Source organism: Mesocricetus auratus, unplaced genomic scaffold (assembly GCF_017639785.1).
Source record: "Mesocricetus auratus isolate SY011 unplaced genomic scaffold, BCM_Maur_2.0 Super-Scaffold_100007, whole genome shotgun sequence".
NCBI classification, from domain to species: Eukaryota; Metazoa; Chordata; class Mammalia; order Rodentia; family Cricetidae; genus Mesocricetus; species Mesocricetus auratus.
Genome location: NW_024429191.1, coordinates 66,227,117 through 66,246,065, shown reverse-complemented (window position 1 = coordinate 66,246,065; position 18,949 = coordinate 66,227,117). Strand labels below are relative to the sequence as shown.

Here is an 18,949-nt window from a genome sequence, read left to right as displayed (position 1 = left end):
CTGGAGGCCTGGGGCATGAAGAAGTCCAGCAGTTTGGATGGATCAGTAGCAGTAACCAAGTGAGAACTGGTCAGCCTAAGACAGGAAGGAACAAAATGAGTTTGATATATCCCTCAGCTAAACTGCTGTGTGTTCCCTGTGTCCATTAGTCTCTTTTGATATTTCTGAAAGCATAAGTTTACATATACATGTAAAAGAACAAGATAACTAACATATGTTCTTGCACTGACCTTGGACATAGTATATCCTTTGTATTTTCATTCAGTGGATAACTAGTCCCTGCTTCTTCCCTGCCTGAGAAGATTCACTTCAAGGTCTCTATGTATGTTTGCTTTCCCCACTGTGTATAGCTGCTTCTCTCTTTAGCTGCTCTTTCAAAGTGTGAACAAACATAAAGCCTTTCTAATGCCAATTCTATGGTATCTAGGAACCCCTTCCCCAGCAGTTTCTCATAGCACTTCTCAGTAGGGGTTTCCCCATGACAGGAAGTAGAGGTCAAGTGAAAACAGTTAAGCTCTCATACAGAAGAGCTAGATTTTAGGGGGAAATAGCTAATTTCATCTCTATCCATAAGATAGAACCAGATTTCCTGATTGTTTCTCAAACTCTTGCCTAAAAAGGAAATTAACCATCTTTTTAAAATGTTCAAGTAGGCAGGGTGGTGGTGGCACACGCCTTTAATCCCAGCACTTGGGAGGCAGAGGCAGGCAGATCTCTAAGTTTGAGACCAGCCTGGTCTATAGAGCAAGTTCCAGGACAGTCAAAGCTGTCACACAGAGAAATCCTGTCTCAAAAACAAAAACAAAACAAAGTTCAAGTTGTATTTTTAATTATGGGGTGTGTCCTTGTGGGAGGCAAATTCCCAAGAAGGTCAGAAGAGACTGCTGAATCCCCTGGAGCTGAAGTTACAGCAGTTGTGAGCTGCTGCCTGCCATGTGATGCTGGGAACTGAACCCAGATCCTCTTAATCACTGAGCTGTCTCTCCAATTTAATGAAATATAAATATTAGATATTTTTCAAAGAAAACCTCCACAAAGTTTGAAACATGTACTCAAAAGCAACCAGAGTCACCTGTTTTGGAGGAATATAATCAAACCAACTAAGATCACAGACTCCATCCTTAAAAGGGGCATTTCTACCTTTAGGAGACCATTTTTAACCATAGACAAAATGAATCCCTCTTCAGAGGCCTGCTTCCAGTCTTATATTGAAGTTTGGTCAAGTCTGCATGCAGTATATTTGCCTCAATTATTAAAGTCAACTTTCAGTGAATCGATCAATGGTTTCTAAGCAAAAAACAAACAAAAAACAGTATTGCATCCACCCCAAACAAGTCAGGTTCCAAATTCACTCTGTTCAGATTCCCTTTACCTTAGGCTGTCACCCACCCAGATCTAAACAATAAGGACAGAATACCTATCCCAGGAGGGCAAACTAAAGGAAAAATGTTATGTAAAGTTCTTAGAATACTGCTAAAATACAACAGGTGCTAGATAAATACTTTTACTGTTTCAGGGGTTAAGTTTCTCACTCTGAAAGAGGCAGGTTTTTCCTCTCATTATCTCATCCCAAGATCCCTAAAGTAGATCACCAAAAGACTAATGACATATGACAAAGATGCCTATTAAGCTTTGTTTTTCTAAACTTAGAACCCAAGAAGTAGAAAGCAATTATGCTGCTGTCGACTGCCTGTCCCCAAGTAAGATTGCTTAAAAGAAAAAGACAAGAAATAAAGTTCAAAACTTTTAGTAGAGAATATATAGTTAAAAGAAACTTCAGGTTTGGAGTGATGGTGCACACCTTTGATCCCAGCACTTGAGAGGCAAAGGCAGGCGGATCTCTGTGAGTCGAGGCCAGCCTGATCTGCAGAGCGAGTGCCGGGATAGGCTCCAAAGCTACAGAGAGAAACCCTGTCTGGAAAAACCAAAACCAAACCAAAAAAAAAAAAAAAAACCTTAGAATTGGCAAGTTAATATCCTGTATGTGCGCTCTCTCTCTCATACATACACACACACACACACACACACACACACACACAACGTCAAAATCACAAGAAATAACCAGAATTGACTAGAATGATGGCCCAGGATTATAATTCCTGTACAGAGGTCTGTTGAATGTTGATACTAACCTGGGCTACAGAGTGAGTATAGGTCAGCCAAGGCTATTTAGAAAAACTGAGAGGTGGAAGGAGGGACTATAATATCAAAAAGTACTGACCATAAGTAACTGTCACCCCTCAACATCAACCTCAATACAACCATGGATGATAGCATACCCCTGCAAGAAAAAAGGGAAGACTTGCCTGGAAGAACAGACAGCAGAAGTACCCTCCTACCCTTCTACTGGATAACCACTCTGACATGTCATTGCTGGTTGTCTGTTTTAACTGGCAAAATGAAGAGGAGGAAAACAATAAAGGTTTTCTTTATTCCTGAATATCTATTTAAGTTCCTTGACAGCTGGAATAATCACAGGGAACAAATCTACTTATATTTCATGTAGTGTCCAGCTAGTATTTGAGAGAACTTAATTGAAACATTGTTATTTTTACAAAAGGTCATGACCCAAGACTTCAAAAACTGAGCCTAAGGTCATAGAAACACATTTATCACAACTTTTTGACTATCAAAAATCAACAATATACCTATCAGTTTCATTTACATTAGACAGAATGTCTAACCAGGGCTGGAGGTGTAACTCTGTGGCACTTGCCTAGCATGTTATTAAGCCCTAGATTTAAGCTTCAGTAAGCAAAAAGGAATACTCAACAAATAGTAAAGTAGCATAGGCTACTAACGTAGGTCCAAAATACACTAGAGAATTTGATATGTCTGGAAAACACATTCAGGTACCAACATTTCTCCTTGGGCACCTGTTCCACATACCCTTAGATGCCCCGGGTCCCTAGAGCAATGGATAACTTGGTGGGCCTGACTACACCAAAGCTTAGTCTCTTATATCATCAAAGCCTTTAAAGCTGTTGATTTAGAGGCATCCCTTCTCAGTGCTATTGCCTCTACAAACATATTGAGGAGAATAAAGTGAAATTTATCAGCATGGTGCCATCAAGCTAAAAATTCTATTTATATTGAAAAGTTATAAGTGTAGTGCCTCTCCAAAAGTTTCTATAAAAAAGGAGAACAAAGCCAAACCTATTTTGTGAATACCCTTTACTTCAACAGAAACAATTCTCTGCAGTTTCTCTTCTAGACCAGTTTGATTTTCAGTCTGGAGAGGTAGGTTGTCCTTCAATTTTTGGTCGTGAAAGGAAATCAGGAAACCAGTGTTGAGAACCTATGAAGCAAGTTCTCAGGGTTCACGAAGTGAACAGCAAACATCATAAGGCTAGCCAGATTAGGGTCTGGAAAAGCTGTTCTGGTCTAGAAACAAGCTAACTGAGGGCAGCAGCAGACCAGGCAAACTTCAGATTTGGCTCAGATTCCAGAAGTGGGAATTAACTTTGAAGGATGCTTCTTGATCTTGAGTTTCTGAAAGCAATGATAAACTACTGCATTTGGTTATCCACTCCAGGGTCATGACATGAAGGGCAAGAGAAGTAGTTCTCTCCACCCAGGGACAGGAGCTGCACTTAGCATTTCCTCCCCTGCCCCAGCCTAGCATTTTACTCTTTAAAATTATTATACCTGCTGCTGTTGTCCAAATACTCCATCCTTAGTTTTTGTGCACACTGGCAGCAGGCTCTACTCAGTTGAAGAAATTTCAGGAAGGCAGGATAGCATTCGACTCATTGAGCTAGTACTATGGTACACAGGAAAGACTGGCGATTTCTTTCAAGTACCTGTAGTCTCAAAGTATGCAAGGCTCTACTCAACTGACAGAAGTTAATTAGCTGTCTACTTTCAGGACCTGATCCTGACCTGTGCTGTTTCCTATTTCCATAACTTCCACTTTCTTTCCATCCCTCCTTTCACTTCCTCCCAGTTTTCATTCAGCACTGAAAGCTCAGTGAACAGATGGTAGTCAACCTGAGGCAGTGCAAATGCTTCCTGTGCCATAAGTGTAAAGCTCACTGCTAGGTGTGTAATACACATTATTTCTGGGTTTTGTATTCACTTTAGCTATGACATGATGTAGTTTATGTTCCACATATGAAAAATTAAATTTTAGACTAATTTATTTTTCCAGGATGAAAAACACCTTTTAGTGATACTTATCTTAGAACTGGTAACTTAGAGCAATTTGTCTATGGCCGCCTACATAGGAAAACTTAAAAAAAAAAAACTAATGCTAACACCTGAGGAAGGCCCATATATGTTCAATACATTACTCTATTTCAATGAAACAGTTACTCTGCTTACTTAAAAAAACTATATGAAAGCTGGGCATAGTAGCACATGCCTCTAATCTCAGCACTTGGGAGACAGAGGCAGAAGAGCAGAAGCAGGCAGATCTCTTGAGTTTGAGTCCAGTCTGGTCTACATAGCGAGTTCCAGGACAGCCAGGACTGTATAATAGACCTGCTCTCAAAAACAAGGGTGAGATGGTTCAGTAGGCAAAGGTGCTACTGCTGCCAAATGTGACAGGGCTCACACCAGGACAGAGGAGAACAGACGTCTACTAAATTGTCCTCTGACTTTTCACACTTATGGCACAGTACATACACATAGATGTAATAAAAGAATGGCTGTGGTGGTGTACGCCTTTAATCCCAGCACTTGGGAGGCAGAGGCAGGTGGTCCTCTGTGAGTGCCAGGCCAGTCTGGTCTACAGAGTGAGTTCCAGGACAGCTAGGGCTGTTACACAGAGAAACCCTGTCTTGAAAACAAAAAATGATGTAATAAAACATTAAAAATGGCCTAGAGAGACAGCTCAGCTCTGGCTACTTACAAAGAACTGAGGTTTCAATTCACAGCACCCACATCATGCTAACCAATGTCTATAAATCCAGTTCCAGGGATTATGGTACCCTCTTCAAACACCAAATAATTCACATACTGCTGACATACAGTCAGGCAAAACATCCATACACATCAAATAAAAACTAAAAACAAAGCCAAAAACCTAGGAATGTAATGAAATAGTTTTGGGGATGGGAAACGCATTTAAGGGAACTCAAGGAGAAAGGGAAAATTACATCACAAATCCAGTACTTCAAATCAGCAGTGTATTCATATATTCTCTCCTAGCAGCTCCACTAAAGAGAAATAGCTTAGACATAGTCCCCAATCAGGCTATGATGAGAATTCAAAATAGAAAAATGCATTGAACATTATGAAGGGTTAGTCAGGGAATCTCAAGAACAACCTTCTCAGTTTACATGAATTTAAATCAGTTTGTAGGCTGTACTCAAGCTAAGTATAAGGCAAACAACAATTTGACTGCAAACTGGAACTAGGCAAGTTTAGCACACCAACTTTAAAAACTGGCCTATCCAGAATGAATAATAATTCAGGTCAGCCAGATGATGGCACCCACATTTAACCACAGCACTGGCAGAGGCAGGAGGATCTCTTGAGTTCAACACCAGACTGGTTTACAGAATGAATTCCAGGACAGCCAGGGCTATACAGAAAAACAGTCTCAACCAAACAAACAACCTCCCCCAATTCAATTTGGGTGTGCTTTTGTGGGATCTATTTTTTATTAATATAAACTTTAATGTATACTCTGCCAATGCAGAAGTTGGGGATGTAGCTCAGCTAGTAGAATGATTGCTTGCTTAACATGCAGAGGCCTGGCTTCCACTCCCAGCACCTCATAAACCAGGCATGGCAGTCTCTAGATCCTGTAGTCCTAGCACTTGAAGGGTAGAGGCAGGAAGATCAAGTCATCATTGACTACATAGCAAACTTGAAGTCAGGCTGGATGTATCTCAAAAACAACAACAAAAAAACAAAGTAGGAATCTTTGACATTTACCACTGACAGGTTCTTTGGTATCCTACTGTCTTTAAAAGGCAGCTGCCTAGTTACTGAATGGCTGGCTAAGCCCGACCTCTGTGTGACCTGTTGTCCTTCCATGGGGGCCAAAAAAGGGCAAAGGCTTTTCTGAGCTGTCTGTGCACTGCACACTGGAAAGCCAGGAAGTCAAGCATTTCACTGTCTTGAAGCTGGGCTCTGGGCCAAGGCCAGGGTTGAGAGCACTTATCAGACAGTACCATGGGGCACCCTGGTGGTGTTAGGTAGATACTACAGACGGTATTCACTTTACTCTCTTCAACTCCCAACTGGAGAGGAGTAGAGAGAAGGGAGGGTGGAGAGAGAGGGGAGCAAAAGACCTGAATTTTGTGTTTTGGTTCTACCATTTTTAACAACTCTGAGGGTGTTTCTTCAAACTCCAAAATGAAGTTGCCATTAAATGAATGTGTCAGCACCATCTAAAAGTTGGCCATTACGTTAAGAATCATCAAATCTAGGTTTGATGGTGCATGTCTTATATTCCTAGAATCCGTGAAACAGAGGTAGAAAGATCTAGCGTTTAAGCCCAGGCTGAACTATATGATACCGCATCTAAAAACAAAACAAAAACCAACCACAATAGATATCATATATTCATCCTATTCATTTCCCCAATTAAAAAAAAAAAAGAACATGAGCATGAACCTGAGGCTACATAAACTTTAATGTATACTCTGCCAATGCAGAAGTTGGGGATGTAGCTCAGCTAGTAGAATGATTGCTTGCTTAACATGCAGAGGCCTGGCTTCCACTCCCAGCACCTCATAAACCAGGCATGGCAGTCTCTAGATCCTGTAGTCCTAGCACTTGAAGGGTAGAGGCAGGAAGATCAAGTCATCATTGACTACATAGCAAACTTGAAGTCAGGCTGGATGTATCTCAAAAACAACAACAAAAAAACAAAGTAGGAATCTTTGACATTTACCACTGACAGGTTCTTTGGCATCCTACTGTCTACAGAATAAGCCAATTCTGACCAGAGGACACATGCATCACAGATCTAAATTAAGCAACTCATTTGCCTCAGATTTTGCAAATATATTCATATTTACTACGTTGTACATGTTGGTGTAACTGGACACCTTGCAAGAAATGCAGAAAAGTAAACAGGATTTGTTCAAAACCATCTGTAACTCCAGTTCCAGGGGTTCCAACAAGCATGCATACGTGCATAGAGTCAAAAACATTCATATACATAAAAATACTATAAACTCCCAAAACAGGCCTCAAAGGACCATGTAGCTGGCAGCAAGCAAATATACATTAAAACTTTAATAATCTAAAGAGAATGCATTAAGTGCATACATGTGACATTTAAACAAGCAAAAGAAGAAACAATGCCATTTGTTCAAAAACTCTCCAGCTATTGGCTAATCAAAGGATAGTTTTCATTCTTGAGGCTCACTAAGTAGCTCCAGCTGCCCTGGACTTTCCCATGTAGACTTAACCTTCCTGGAACCCAGATTCATCTACCTCTGCCACCAAGCCTGAAACTTAGCTAGGCTTTTGTTTGAATTGTTTAAAGATTTACTTTTATGTGTATGCCACAAGAGGGCCTCATCTCCTGGAGGTGGAGTTCCAGGCAGATGTAAGTCCTCTGGAAGGGTATCAAGTGCTCTTAACCACTGAACCATCTCTCCAGTCAGATGGAGTAATTTAAGCTAAAGGAATATGGCTGCTGTGGAGATTTGAGTATCTGTATGCTGTGTTGTCTGGCTTTGAGAAAACTGCTTAAGTTTGTTCTTGTTCTATCAGTCTGAAGACTAGGGCCAGGATCCTGAAGTGAGTTTTCCAACTCTAAAATACATGCATACTGTATGAATTTCTACAATGTTATCTATTCATTGCACAACAAAACCACTGAGGAATTTCCAGTGATTCTGAGGAAGGGCCACAAAATTCAGGCCACATTTAGGATCCCTCTATAAGACTCAAACTCAGGGAAAGATGAGAAAATGAGACTTAGTAAGAAAGAACTTAGGCCAACAGCCTCCAAAAACAATACAGAGAAACCATGTCTCGTAAAACCAAAAAAAAAAAAAAAAAAAAAAACTTAGGGGGCTGGAGAGATGGCTCAGAGGTTAAGAGCACCAACTGCTCTTCTGGAGGTCCTGAGCTCAATTCCCAGCAACCACATGGTGGCTCACAACCATCCATAATGAGTTCTGGTGCCCTCTTCTGGAGTGCAGACACACATGGAGGCAGGATGTTGTATTCATAATAAATAAATAAATCTTTATATATTAAAAAACTTAGGGACAATGCCATCACTGTTTTAAAACAAGCTATCACTGGACATGGTGGCACACGATCCCAGCACTGGGCAGGCAGCAGGTCAGCCTAGTCTACATATAGCCAGAACACATAGAGAGACCCTCCCTTAAAAACCAAAAACCCAAATGACAAGCTGTCACTGTGTGTCTGTCTTGCCTTAGCTTTCTAATGCTGAATTGTACATATCACCAGACCGATACCACTGACTAGTGGGTTTTTGAGATAGTCTTGCTGTATATAGTCAGCTCATGATGACCTTGAATTCAAGATGCTCCTGTCTCTAGCTCTGGGTTACTGGAAGGCTGGGATTATAGTGTGTACCACCAATCCTGGCTTGTTGTCATCAAGACATTTTAGATGTGACCCAATGTTAAGAATAAAACACTTGAGCCTGGAGGTGGTGGTGCACAGCTTCAATCCCAGTACTTGGAAGGCAGAGACAGGCAGATTTACAAGAGTTCGAGACCAGCCTGGTCTACAGAGCTAGTTCCAGGACAGCTAGGATTGTTACAGAGAAACCCTATCTTGAAGAAAGAAAAAAAAATTTAAAAAATGACTTTTTATAATCCACCAAGTTAACCATCCATTTAGGAAATAAGGTGTCTATACCACTTTTTTTCTCTGTATCATTTCCTGTCCATTTAAACCTGCAGCAGCATTGCAATTGGTTCTCGGGAAATATAATTACAAAAATCTCACTGGTTGAGAAAAACTAACATATAAAAACATTAAAATAAATTAAGAGGACAAAATGCATCTTGGAGAAAAGTACAATTAAATGTTTAGCAAGTGCTAGAGACAGATCAGTTCTCAGACAGTACTGTTCTCATTTAGAGGATCTGGGTTTGATTTTCAGCATCCACATGGAAGCTCCCAAATGTGTAACTCTGGTCCCAGCAGATCCTACACCTGCTTCTGGCTGCCTGACACTACACATATGAGGTGCAGAGACAAACATGCAAGCAAAACACCCACACGTTTTTAAAGGTCAGGTATAACTTGAGCTGAACCTTGAAGACCATTAAGATTTGAAGCCGTAAGACTAATGGGAGTAGCCGGGCGTTGGTGGTGCACGCCTTTAATCCCAGCACTCGGGAGGCAGAGGCAGGCAGATCTCTGGGAGTTCGAGACCAGCCTGGACTACCAAGCGAGTTCCAGGACAGCCTCCAAAGCCACAGAGAACCCTGTCTCGAAAAACAAAAAACAAACAAACAAAAGAGACTAATGGGAGTATTTAAATAAGCAGATACACAAAAGGAAAACCAAAGGTGGTCAGTTAGCATTCACATGTCAAAGGGACATAACTTAATGATAAAAATTGGAAATTATAATTGACAGTGGGAGTCACATTTTAGGAAGATCATATTTGATAACCAGGAAGACACACTGAAATCAGGTAAAATACATCAGTAACAGACCTGGTAGACAAGAATGCAGAAATGTCAAATGAGAGACAATTTTTTTCTTTCTTGGAGACAGGGCTTCTCTGTGTAACAGCATTGGCTGTCCTGGAACTAGTTCTGTAGACCAGACTGGCCTCAAACTCAGAGATCCGACTGCCCCTGCCTCCTAAGTGCTGTGAATAAAGGTGTGTGCCACCACTGCCCGACTAGACAAATTTCAGCAATAAATTTACACTTGGGAGGATTTCAAGTTGAGAGCTGAGGTCAACCACATTGTGAGATCCTGTCTCAAATGAAACCATAGGACTAGTCTGGTTCATGTCAGTAGACATGGTGGCATTGAGGTAGGTAAAGGCCTTGCTGAAATGTACTTCAGGGGAAGCAACTTTAGTTGTTACAGTATGTTTACTGTACAACTCACCAACATTTTACACTTATCGTCTTAAAATGTGATGTCACTCTTTAGTATTCTGTAGCTAAAATGCCTAAAACATACTGTTATTGGTAAATATATTTAAGCCTGGGTTTTAGATTTCCCTTTGGCAGTTGAAGTAACTAATCCCTAATTATTGCAGTCTGAAAATAACCCCAAACTTAACTCATAAGATCTTCTAATACATCAAGAAAAAAAACTTTGCCATGCCCTCTGACATTTTAGCAATCTAAATTTAGCCCTTCTCCTACTAAGAGAATCATCTGTGTAATGCAAAGCTGGAGTTTATCAAGAAAGTTTTATTTGACCTGTAAACATTAGAGTGAATAGGAAAAGGGCAGCATACACCTAAGACACAGGTGTAGGCTTCTTAAAAAGGGAATTTTGTGAGTCTCAGTGGGGATTCAGAGTGCCTCTTTCACATGTTAAATCGATTCAAGGAGACCAAGCTGGCTTTCAAATGGCAATCTTCCCACAGCTTATCCAGATGCTGTGGTTATTGTATACATACATCATCACACATGGCTTACAGTTCAAACTTGCAGACCCATGTACAGCCCCAGGAAACACCTATAAATTTGATCAGCATCTTCTCAACCACAAAAATTTGTTCACTTACAGTGTCTTATTTTCCAGGGCTGACAAGATGGTTCAGAGATTAAGGGCAGTGTCTGTTCTTCTAGGGAACCCTGGTTCAATTCCCAACAACCACATGGCAGCTCACAACTATCTGTAACTCCAGTTCCAAGGGATCTGACACCCTCACACACATATGTGCAGGCAAAACACAAATGCACATGAAAATAAGGAATCATGTCTTAATTTTTTAAGTTTTTAAAGCAGTTCCCACAGACAAGTTTTACTTCAGAGGGGCAAATTTGTGTCCTTATTCTGTGGGTTATGGGTTTTTTCCTGGGGGGGGGTAGCTAATGGTAACACTTTCATTCTCAATAATCTCCAGCTCAAAGTCTGTAAATACACGTGTCAAGAGATCTGTATTGACTTACACACCCTGCCTACAATGTAACTAACCTGACAGGGTTGGGTGCAAATTATCATTAAAAGTTCATGAAATACTGAAGTAACACTCCTAAACATGCCAGAAAAAAACCTCTGAAAGTATAGCCACTTTCTCCTGTTATTCTAACTTACAGCAAGTTGAGTTCCTCTTAAAATAATTACTATTCATAATCAACATGGACCCAGCAGCTGTAAAAGAAATTTGCTCATGCCAACACGAAGAACCTATCCAAACCATCTAACTCTGTAGATGATTAATACTGTAATGGCATCGCAGTGAAGTTTCCTCAGTTTTATGGCAGAGCTCCCTCTAGCGGCCAAATGATTTTCCCTAAACACTGCAACATTACAGCTGTTTATGTGTCTCAATTCACAGATTCCTTTGTGTTGATATAGCTTACAATTACTGTACATTTTATGGTACAGATCCAGATGTCTAACTGCTGCCTCTATCTTATTTTTAAAGAACCTCACAAAAGCCACGCATGACTTTTCTTTCCTCTGCAACCCACTATTAAAATGTAGATAGATAGTTGCAGCTTAGTGGTAAAAAGCACTGACCCAGCATGAGGCCCTGGGTTCAAATCCTCAGCACACACTAAAGTATACTCTGAATCTGAAGGTTTCTGGAATTAACTTGTACAGAACTCTTCTATCCTATTTTCTGTGTACTGCAAAACAAGAAAATGTCCTCCCTTTGGTCCCTACAAAACACAATCAAATTCTGGATTATTAAACAGAACTTTCAAAATTAAAAACAAAATAGCACTGTGAAATTTTAAGCATGGTAGTGCTAGTTTAAGAAATATGCTGTCAACTTTTTTGCTCTAAAGCAAAAAAAAATTTTACAAAATTTACTCAACAATCACAGTAAAACTTATCTCTTAAGTTCACTGCAATTTTAATCTTTCTCGATGAGAAACCAGAACAGGCAAGGTCTCTTAAGAATGAATACGGATTGGATAGATGGCTGTTAAGAGCTGGCACTGCTTTTCCAGAGGACTCAGGTTCAGATTCCCAGTACCCAGCAACTTCTAGTCTCCAGTTCTAGGGGAATCCAGCATTTCCTTCCGGTATCCAAAAGCATCACTCACACAGCACACTTATATACAGGCCAAACACTCAAACACCTTAAAAAAAAAAACCCTATCCTTAGGAACACTGTACTACGTATTGTGGGTGGGTAAACATTCCCTTCCATAGAGTAAGATAGACTACATAGGAACAGAATATACTGTGTGGGTGATACCTTTTCTCCTGGTACCTGATTCAGTCTAAAAGGATGGAGAACTTAAATCTCAATAAGGGTTCGAAAGTAACAGCTTTTTATTCACCCCCCAAAATTACATATAGCAGCATTAATCCTCTGCAGTACTAGTACAATTCTACATACAACTCCTTGCCCACCCTGAAGAGATTTGGGATTCACAGTTGTTCATACTTTACATGAAGAGTTTATCACATATAGCATCTATATGTGTGTATGTATATATACACATACATACATACCTTCAATAATGCCTATGCAACTTTGCAATAAGAGTGTATTAGTATATCTACTGGCAAACTTGTGACAACTAATTATGAAGGTATAATGCTGGCCAGATTTTACATTTAATTGGTTCAAAAAAAATCCTGGTATTCAGAATTATGGATTGTCAATCTGTCTTCAAACCATGATAGAAATAAGCCACAAGTAGTTGTTACAACAGAACTCACTCTAAAACTTTCTTTCCTTTTAATACTATTGAAAATACATCTTTTATTTCATTTGTAATTTAACTACAAATTTTATACACAAAGCAAAAAGGCAAACATCAAAAATTGACCTTGACCACAGAAAAACAGCACCAGCCCTACAAAAAGCATGGTTCATAGACAAAACTAAGAAAAGCTGGTCTTAGAATTTATCATTCAACTCCAGAATTAAAATGGGTGGATTATAAACATTCAAAATTAATAAAAAACTGGGGAGGGCACTGCAAGAACAATTATTCCAAACTTTAGTTCTTAAAATTCAGATCCCAAACTAAGTATCAGAAAAATATTTCTTACCTTTGTCTCCAGTAGGATGAGCTGAACAGCAAGTTGAGTTATTCAACCAGATGTTATGCAAAATACTTGCTTAAAGAGATTTAAGTGCTTTCTTGGTTAGAAAAACTAATCATGGGGTCCCTACAATATCCTAAGGGAACAGAGAAAGGGGGGCGGAAATCAAGGTATTTTTACTTCCAAAATGGTATTGTCATTATGGATACAGGCCTATAAGACTAAAAACTTGCTGCATGTATCTTTCAGATACTGCTTCTCTAGTGTTCAAACCCTTGCCCATAAGGCAAATACTTTGCTCATTTCAATATAGAGCTCAACTATTTAAAACAGATTACCTTGAACAGAGGCCATTTCTTGGTTCTGTTTCCAAAGCACTCAAAATAGATCACTTTTGCACTCAGTTCACAATTGCTTTTCTGTTATTTTAAGAAGTTGGGCATAATGAATGGTTCATTATCCATAATCCCAGAATCTGGAAACTACATAGCTTTGGAGTTTGAGCCCAGCCTGAGCTACTGAATTCTAGAAACATCTGGACCAGAGTAGGGCCATCTGGAGGAAAACCATAACCCACACACCATTTGAGAATTCCCCTGATCATACAATGTACTTAAAAACATACTCATATTTTTGAATTCTGTTACTACAGCTACCTTAATGAGTCTACACTAAGTACCTAAAGTGAAATCCTGGTTTTGAACTTAGTTATCATATTCTCTTCCAGGACAGTCTTTAAAGTTCATTAAAACATGTAGGTTGAGTGACCTCAAAATTCTTTAAGCCCATTTCACTATTGAGACTCCCAGTCTCCCCAAATTTTATCTTGTATCAGCCTGCAACCCAAGGGAAAAGTTAAACATCTAGCTGTTTGTATTGGGATGCTGAAGAGTGTTTTGGTCATTCTAACAAAGAAATCACTTCCATATTCCATTCCAAGCAAGATGAAAATTCAGCTTCACAGGGGCTATCAGAGGTACAACAGCAGACTAAGATAATTGTTTATTTAACACAGAACACCAAGTTTGGCGACAGAATAGTCTTTATGGATGAAAAGGTTTACAAGACATTGGTTCACCCAGTAAGCAGTTAATCTGCCAGCATACTGTCCACAATTCAAAAAGATCTGTGTTGCATTCTAATATCCCTGCTAACATTAATACTGAATTAGTTTCACCAAGGATCTCAATGGCTACCTCTAGGCTAATATCAAAACTTACTAGCTATCAACCAACTTTGTACAAAAACCTATTATGTCTACAGTATTACCAAAATAAACAGCACCTGTAAGTTCGTAATCACTTTAGCAAAATATGAATGCTTAATTTCCAGACTATTACCCCTACACAATTGCACTACATCCATGACTGCCTCATACTCAGCTTATTATCCCCTCAAGACTTCCACAACAGTAAGAGAGTCATTATCATTTATTGGATTAGAATCTTTAATTTACTAACACATAAACAAGAATCAGAATATTATCAATTTAAAGAAATAACTGATATACTAGTTACCCAGTAAAATTTTACATGAAGAGGAAAAAGGACAACCATGCATCGTTTTTTAAAAAATGTTTATTTTTCAAAGAAAAACGGCAATAGCCAATTGGAAACCTACTTATTCTTCAACTCCAATTTTGTTTTCTTTAAATTTAGAAGTGACTTACTGATTTACTATTTTAAACAAACCCCCCCTTTCCCCTTTAAATGTTTACCATCTACTCGTGCTGAATCCTTCCAAGGAGATTGCTCCAGCGTATTATCTCCAGGTCCTCGCTTTGCTCCTTTTACCAAAAAATGCAAAACACATTCCATCGTGCATCTTAAGGGCTCCAATCGTCAAAAATAGGAAAAAACTCTTTGGAATAGCCAATTAAGTTGAATGAAAAAAAAAATCCACACGAATGCGGTTTGGTTGGGGCAGGAAGGAATCCACTCCTATGTTCCTGGTAATCTGATCCCGCTCCATGAATCCTGGTAATTCATCCTCCCTATCCTATCCACATTATGATTTGAATCCAATGATCCAGCTCCAAGGATTGGGATCCAGTGAGCCCTCTCCAATCCAAACCTTTATAACCAGCAAAACCAAAAAAGAGGAGGCAAAATGTTAGATACTGTAATCAAAAAAGGTTTCTGGGGAATGATGAGTTATGTCTGTCATCAGTTTAACAGATGTACATCAATAACTATCAAATTCCCCAAAACAAGTTTCTGTATGGTGTTTAGATAAACTTTAGAAACTTAATCATTATAGAGACTAACAGGAAGAAGCAATTTATATTTACAGTTCAACTGATAATGCCAACACTTGTTACTGTACAGGTATCACAGGTTTTGTGGTTGCAAGTTATGTAATTGAAGTTTACTGGTATTGCTACCCACCTAAGTCTAAACTAAATCTATTGCTCTCATCTGCAATTTAGCTTGTAAATTAAAGTGTATTAAACATGAGTCAATTATGAATATTAAAAGGGAAGGTGAGACTTATAAAGTACTCCCAACTAGATATCTACACTAATACGTTGGAATTCTATTTTGCTGTCATTGTCTTTAAAAAATAAAATAACAACGCTCTATCAGTCACACAGAGGACATGCAGATTTAGCAGTATTGATATTATACTCTGTTTGGAAATAGACACCCTGTACCCACATGTACACCAACAGCAGGCCACACATTAACAGTTGTAACTAAGCACTGTGACAAATTAGCCATTCTTCCCACTTTAGTCCCTATTAAAACAAAAAGGGGGGGAAGGGAGCAAATAATTGTTACAAAATGGGCAATTCTGCCACAATTGCCAAGGTTTAAAAAGCAAAGCAATTGTAGCTAAAGATAACTGCATGTTTACAAGTGTCTTAAGGTAGATAAAAATTTTAACCCTTGTCTTTTAGTATAAGGTCAATACTGCCAATTTCATCTGTGACAATAGCACTTGGAGTCATACCATTGCCTCCATTATTGATCTGATCCTCCTCAATCCTCCTTTTGACAATCCTAAAATGATTGAAATGTGCTCCACAATCCTTAATCCAAAGCATTCTTAATCCATCTCTTCAGATATGTCTACAGAAAGACACATGAAAAGCAAGATAAACATAAGAACTTCCCCAAGTAAGATAACCACAAACATCCCCAACATCCCATTTCACACAAACCAGAGCAGAATAGACATTTACACAATATCACAGTCTGAAGAGCATGGAAATTAACTAAATTTAAACAATCCTGTCTATGACATCACTTAAAATACAATTTACCAGACATGAGGGGAATGTAGATGATAGGAGCAAGGGGATATTACACAAGAATGCAATTCAACACTTTAGCCCATTCTGAACAAAACAGCTTGAATTAAAAAAATGAAAAGATTGTACTGAGTAAAGGAAAACTGTATACAACATGGGTTCTACAAAAAGTGTCACCAATCATCTTATGTACGAGAGCGAGATCTGCTATGACGGGGAGAATAGCGTGGTGATCCTCTGCTTCTCCTTGGGGAGTAACTGCGACTCCTGCTGTTGCTTCTGCTACGGCTTCTGCTACGACTACGGCTTCGAGATCGAGATCTTCCATAACTTGGACTTCTGGGCCCATCAACTTTAACCCGGATGTAGGCAGTTTCTCCCTATTGGATAGACAGAACTTTCCATTGAAAGATCTAAGCTTTCACCTGTCTTCAGACATGCTGAATGACTACAAAGACAGACAGACCAGGTCTCTGGTAATTTACTTGGATACCCTTGCCTGTATCCTTACCTTCCAAGTCCACTGTTAAGAACACTGTATCCAATTCTGGCCAAAGAAAAGAATAAGTGTATAACCTACCTCATGAGATCTAAACTTAGTGTTATCCAGTTTTCGAACTGCATAGGTCATATCTTCTTTCCGTACAAACTCCACGACACCAGTGCCATCTCGGTAAACATCAGCATAACATACATCACCTGCTTCACGCATGTGATCCTTTAAATCCTGCCAGCTTCCACTCGGAGGCAGTCCTGAAAAAGTGATTTCCCGCTACTTAATGCTAATCACCCAGTTCCACATTCAACGTGTAATGTACATCAGAACGAGGATTATTTTAAAATACTGAATGATTGTACTTAAGTGTTTCCAGGTAAAGAGCTGGTAAGTCTGAGATCCACAGTCCAAACTTATTTGTAAAGGATCTTCATAGGCTAGCACTGCAACCTAATTTGGGTAAATCACCGCCACAGTAATCTTCATTTACTAAATTCACCCCCAGAAGTAAATTTAAAAGAAAAAAAAAAAGGAGGGGGGGGAAGAAAACCCAAACACCAAAACTTGGAAGTCGTCAAACCAGTCTCACGGGAAGGACTTTAAACCCCACACGGCGTCAACTCACCAGAGACAACCACTCTGTTTTCGGAGCGCCTGGATGGCGGGCCGTAGCGGCCTCTCGGAGCTCCGCCGCCTCCACCCCCGCCGCCGCCTCGGCCGGTACCGCGGCCGCTCCGTGGAAACTCGACCCGCAGACGGTAGCCGTCGTAATCGTAGCCGTCGCGACCGTACACCGCATCTTCCGCGTCTCTGCGTGACCACAGAAAGCAGAGGGGATGAGGACGGGGACCGGCCGGCGAGGCTCCGGTCGCCCGGGGAGCCGCGGACGGCGCACATGCGCACCCACGGTGCCGGAGCCCACATGCGCTGCATAATGGGCCCGGCCCCTCCCCCACCCGGAGACACGCCGGGCAGACTCCCGACCACCGCGCCAGCCCTCGGCGCCTCAGTTTCCCGCTCCGGGGCTGCGCATGGGCTCTGGGGGACGTCCGAGGCGGCCAGCCACCGGAGACAACACGCCGACTCGGCTCCTTACTCGGCTCCTGCAGGGGCGATAGCGCCTCGCTCCCGGCCTCGGAGCCCCTCCTTCCCCCCCATTATGTCCAGGCCTCAGAGCCTTCCCCAACTACTCCAGCCTATCTCCTCAAGGCCGCAAGCCCCACGCTGCCTCACCGCGGGTCCTCGAACTCAACGAAGGCGAAGGGCGGTCCCCCGCGGCGGTTCTTCAGGTCGATGTCGCGGATGGCGCCGTATTTGTAAAACACGTCCTCAATGTCCTTGGTTCGGATGTCTGGAGGTAGGTTACCCACGTAGATGCGGCAGTCGTTGTTCCCTGCCGGGCCACGGATCACACCACCTCCTGACATGGCGGCGAGGAAAAGCGCGGACTCGAGGAGAGGCCTTCCCACCAAGCCTAGCGTACGGCAGAGCGAGCCCTCAGCGGCACCACGTCTCCCGCGGCCCGTCCAAAATGGCGCCTTTATCAGCCCGGCGCACTGATATGGGGGGGGAGGGGGAGGAAGAGAAGCCGGAGGAAGCGGCTATTCCATCCCAGTACGCACGCGCGCGGGCGTAACGGGCGCTGAGAGGTACGCTCGCGCACGCGCGACGTCACCCTCCGCCCGAAGGGGAAAAAGTCCCTCGCGTCCTGGGCTTGTGGAACGAGAGGCTCAGGGAGGCGGTCAGACATCCGGTAAAAAATCACGTTCTCTGGCTAAAGGGGCCGTTAGTCCCGCCTGAGCCAAGGATAGTCTGTCTCCTCGGGAGTAAACCCTGTTTGAAAGCCACTCGGCGCTTTGAAAGGATCTGATGAAACCAGCCTGCACCCGTGTCCCGCCATGCTCCGCGGTGGTAACGGCCTTTGGCGGGAAAGGCGCCGGGGGCGGAGCCAGATGATGCTGAGCTGTTGCTCCGGAAACCTGGGCATCTTCAGAGCTGCTGCTCGGCCAGCGGAATGGCAGGTGATTCGTTTCAGAGCTTGGGCGGAGCTGTGTCTTGTGCTTCTACGAATCTGCGGTGGGCTCCATTTTTAAAAGTGT

General features: G+C 41.4%; 1 protein-coding gene across 4 annotated transcripts; it reads right to left on the bottom strand.

Moving 5' to 3' along the window:
* Positions 1 to 14,660: 14,660 nt before the first annotated feature.
* Positions 14,661 to 18,429, bottom strand: Srsf1 (serine and arginine rich splicing factor 1). Of its 4 annotated transcripts, XR_005878377.1 has the most exons (6): positions 18,084 to 18,429; positions 17,476 to 17,660; positions 16,935 to 17,107; positions 16,548 to 16,734; positions 16,054 to 16,172; positions 14,661 to 15,174 (listed from the first exon to the last, which is right to left on the bottom strand). XR_005878377.1 is itself a non-coding variant. In XM_040749449.1 (5 exons), exons 1-5 carry the CDS (start codon positions 18,275 to 18,277, stop codon positions 16,150 to 16,152), a joined length of 762 nt encoding a protein of 253 aa, XP_040605383.1. In that variant the 5' UTR covers positions 18,278 to 18,429; the 3' UTR covers positions 14,661 to 16,149. The 4 variants fall into 4 exon arrangements, 2 of the variants coding, with proteins under 2 accessions (XP_040605383.1, XP_005075856.1); XR_005878378.1 differs by having other exon boundaries at positions 16,054 to 16,734; positions 18,084 to 18,425; XM_040749449.1 differs by having other exon boundaries at positions 14,661 to 16,172.
* Between the last annotated feature and the right edge of the window lie 520 nt (positions 18,430 to 18,949).